At 35.9% G+C, this 4,702-nt stretch overlaps 1 protein-coding gene across 1 annotated transcript in view; it reads left to right on the top strand.

Moving 5' to 3' along the window:
• LOC116179410 (probable leucine-rich repeat receptor-like protein kinase At2g33170) overlaps positions 1-4,702 on the top strand; it is a 320,289-nt gene that overhangs the window by 313,659 nt on the left and 1,928 nt on the right. Inside the window, exon 2 of the mRNA XM_031499201.1 lies at positions 4,202-4,698. Within this exon, the coding sequence (XP_031355061.1) occupies positions 4,202-4,698 (497 nt within the window). The remainder of the gene's footprint in view (positions 1-4,201; positions 4,699-4,702) is intronic.

Raw genomic sequence — 4,702 nt, 5'->3', positions numbered from 1 at the left:
GCAAGTTGCAGCTGGACGTTTAAAAAAAAAAGGCGATGGCAGCTGTTCCCCGAACGAAAAAAATTAGGATGGCAGCTAAAGTAGCTGAAGGTGGAAACAAAAGAGTTTTACGATGAAACAATGGGCAGCTGAAAAAAATTGGAATTATTCTTATATCTAAGCAGGCGAGATCTAACTACGACTTATGTCTAGAAAAGCCACTAAAAAAATTAAGGGATGCAGCTATAAAAATAGCTGACTGTTGCAAAAAATTATGTTGGCAAGTTGCAGCTGAACGTTGAAAAAAAAAAGTTGTAAATCAGCATATGCATGATTAAAGCGCATTTTTTGTAATGCAGGTCAGTATTTTATTAGCGAAGTTTAAAATTATCGATCTCACGAGTAATTTTGGCTGCGTTAAATAATTAATTTTATTTAATTTCAATTGACGGTACGTCTTCATTTTGTAAAACAAATCACAAAGTAAATAATAAGTTTTTATACTGGTAGCGCTATCTAACGGTAAAATTATAGTACCTCCGAAACCCATATCGAAATTATTTTCTTCAATTATCGATCTCACAAGTAATCTAACTCAAAATAGAATAGTGCCTGCACATCTACACTATAGCAGAAAGCTTTTAGTGAAAATTTGAATTCTCTAGCTATTGTAGTTGTGGAGATCTAACGCGGACAGCCGGCCTGCCAGCAATAACGAATATAATAGCGTATTTTTTTCAAAAATGCGCTAAAAATGTATTCTACCATAGCATATTTCGTTTTTCAAAAATATAACACTAAAAAATTGAATATTGATTAAAGGAAGATAAAAAAAAATTCAAGAATCTTTTTGAAATTTCTTCGAATTTTTTTAATCGTTTGAACTTTTGCTTTATTTTAATTTCCCACGTATCTATTAAGCGAGCGAATATTTTCAAATTTTGATTCTATTATTTTTGGTTTGACCCAAAAAGAGCACATGACGCCTGTATTACTTTTTGATAGCACTAAGAATTACGGAGATCCGCTATAAAAGTGTCGAAAATGGGGTACCCTGTACTTTATCATACAGTGTTGGTTCCTGAATTTCGAAATCCGACAACTTTGTTGAGGAATTCGAAACTGTTCGGGAGTTATCTTGTCCACAGACGGACGAACAGAAAGTCCAAAATATGAACTCGCTAGGAGCCTGTTAATAAACTGCACGAGCGACGAGGTTGCCGAATATTGACCAAAATTCAATTAGTCCCTTGACCATTGTCAACCTATTGCTAAAAACACAATTGAAAAATTCGAAACTGTTGGCGAGTTATCGTGTCCACAGACGGACGGACAGAAAGTCCAAAATCATAAACTTGCTTTTGTCGCTCGTTAATAAGCGCCCAAAACATATACTCGAACGTATGTTCTTTCACAATCCACATAGGTACATAAACATAACTACATTTTTTTGGTACATACTTTTTGGCGCATTTTCCAACCAGTTGGGTGCGCTACTGCATGTCTGTCTGCTCGTCCGTTCGAGGTCGTAACTATTTAGTTCGTTCTTTTTGAATTCGGTAGCTTATAGCTCTGGCATCTGAGTGAAAAAAATCTTGACGATTAATGCGAACATACTGCGCAATATCAACTTTCTTATTTATTATCATATTTCGTTGAATTTTTAACCACAGATGCTTCTGGTAAAGGCAAATAACGAGCGATCAAAAATGAGTGGCGGTCGAGTCGTTTTTGAAATTTTTGTTTACATAGGAAATCGTACTTAACTTAAACTTCCAAAGGCGACTCGACAGCAACTCATTTTTGATCGCCCGTTAGTAAAAAAACAGACGTGCGCATGCGGAGATTGCGCAATGCCAACTTTGGTACATATTTATGGATTTTTTTTTAAATTTTAACCACAGATGCTACTTCTAGTAAAGAAAACATAGGGCAAATAGCTATGTCTAGGAATACTGTGTTCACATTTTATCCGACTACCGTTGATAGTTTTTTTTGGGGGGTTTGGCGATAATTCTTGTATACTATATACAGGGTGGTGACTTGCGTAACGCATCATAGGGGTTTCAATGTAAAATTCATAACATGCGATTATTGCCTCCCCAAATTATTTTAGAGCAAAAATGTATTAAGGTTTTTTGTAGAAAACAAATTTTTACATCAATTTTAGTTACTTTTCAATTTTTGCATAATAAAGACGGAAAATTGGAAAAATAAAACCCCCATCTTTTTCAATAATCTGTGATGCCATGGAATTTTATAGTACAAAAACTACGCGAACATCCGTCATGCCATGGAATGTCTGCTATAAAACAAATCAAATTCTATCAAAAAGTATTATATCTAGAACAGCGAATTCAACATAAAGAAAGACCAAATTACTAAAAACGGTTTCCTAATATAACAATTTACAATAAATGTTCGAATAAGTCACCATTAACTGCAATACAGTAACCAAGTCAATCATAAAATCCGTTTCGATCTGCTGCTAATTGATAACTGGATATCTTTTTGTTTTAGAGAATCCCATGGCATCGCAGATTATTGAAAAAGATGCGGGTTTTATTTTTCCAATTTTCCGTCTTTATATGAAAAAAAATGAAAACTAATACGGTTGATTGGGGTAAAAAAAAAATTCTACAAAAAACCTTAATACATTTTTGCTCTAAAATAATTTAGGGAGCCAATAATCGCATGTTATGAATTTTACATTTAAATCCTTATGATGCGTTACGCAAGTCACCATCCTGTATACACTAACTGGATAGTGTACCTGTACAAACCGAGGTACAAACCTTTCAAACGTTTCAGTGAAACGTTGATTTCCCATCAAAATATCTATGCATTTGGATAGTTTACATCTAAAGGTGCGTCCTGACTTGAGCATTTTTCTCCGAACGAACCGAACGAGCCAAGCGCGCTGCAACAAATTAATACAGTCAGTACGTCGAACCGAACGTGCAAAACATTATCGAGCACTGTCACGAATACAACTGGAGAATATGGGAACGGAACGAATTATACAAACGCTACGAACAAACCGAGCTATTTGTCACAAACGTTTGTTCGGTTTGTTTGTGCGCGCTCGGTTCGTTCGGAGTAAAATGCTCAAGTCAGGACGCACCTCTAAATAGCATTACGCGAGTCACTCTGTAATTGGGCGCATGCCTGTTGAGGGCCCAAAACAAGAGAGGGATAATGAAATAAAATAAAATAAAAAAATTACATACTATCCAGCTAGTTGTTCAATAAAGAATTTTGGATTCGTTATTTTAATGTTGAAAATCACCCACATACCATGAAAAAACACAGGTTTCATGATTTAGATGTCAAGCGAAATATTTTGAGTTATTTGAAAAAAAAATTTTTAGTTTCCTTTGTCACTCAATTTTTTATCAGCCTAGACGCTTCTGTGGCCATCATATAAATATTCATTTTCGGGGCTTGTGTACTGAGCTACAACAGTGCGAACATTGTGGACGTCGATTCCCTACCCTGTCAAGTGGCTGATGAAAACTAGCCCGTTTAGCCCAATCAAAAAGTATTAATTTTATTATTTTTTGCACATCCAGAATTTTTATTTTTTCTTAAGGCAACTGAAATACCAGCTATTAAGCTTCCGTTCTTAATTATCAATATTTTTATGTTCTGACTATGGGCGAAATGCGTAATGTTGTACCTGTTTTGGGGCCTGGGGGTAATAGAAGGGGGTTGGAAGCTATGTATAAAAGTAACCACCTTTTGTTTGCGATCTCAAATGTTTCGGCGGGCTAAAATTACCACTTTACGCACTTGAATAATTCTAAAAATACTTTTCCTTAAAAACCCACCTATTTATTATGTGCGGCATTGACATTTTTAACATTATGGAGCTTTCGTATTCGTTATCGGCCCTAGTTCTTGATCGCGATTGAGATCGGAACTGCATCAGCAAGGAAATATTATTCAAAAGAAACAATTAAATTTATGGTTGATATGGCTGCTGTATGATCGTCAACAATTCCATTGTCCTTCATCATCTGCTGATTAAATTGCAATCATTAAATCGGCGTAGAGATACGTAACGCCTAGGAAAGGTTGGGATATATGTGTCCATAAACCATAACAAATTGTAAAAAGACAATCATAACATCATTTGTAATTACCGTTACGCAATGAAATAGATTATTTTTTCACGTGCTCCGCCGTCACATGTTTTTCAGAAGGTAAATTTTTGTTACAGATACTCGACGTATCATTCAACCGTATACGAAAAATAACGAAAGACGAAATAGGAAAATACAAAAGAGTAAAAATTCTGTACTTATCCGATAATTTACTAACAAATTTGGATGACTCGACGTTCGAAGATTTAGGCGACCTGATCACGTTGGATTTATCGCTGAACGCCATCGTACAACCACCCCCAACGCTATTTCGACTTCCGTCACTTAAGCGTCTATATTTAAGCCAAAATCAGAACATAAACATAATCGATATGATCGAACAGGCGAAACCGATCAGCAGTCCCTTGGAATTGCTGGACGTCAGCTTCGACGAGCTGAAAACTCTGCCAGATCTCGGGTTACTACCCTATCTGCTATTGTACAATATCTCCGGAAATCACTTGCTTAATTTGAAAGTAAGCGACATAGCCGGCGTTTGCAATTTGAAGGTGTTGGCGAACGCGAACTTTTCGGCTTCCTTTCAAAACCCCTGCGACTGTTGGAATTTTCAACAGTGG

This window comes from Photinus pyralis, unplaced genomic scaffold (genome assembly GCF_008802855.1).
Source record: "Photinus pyralis isolate 1611_PpyrPB1 unplaced genomic scaffold, Ppyr1.3 Ppyr1.4_LG8, whole genome shotgun sequence".
Taxonomy (NCBI): domain Eukaryota; kingdom Metazoa; phylum Arthropoda; class Insecta; order Coleoptera; family Lampyridae; genus Photinus; species Photinus pyralis.
The sequence above is the reverse complement of the archived record's forward strand: the minus strand, read 5'-3'. Positions and strand labels throughout refer to the sequence as shown.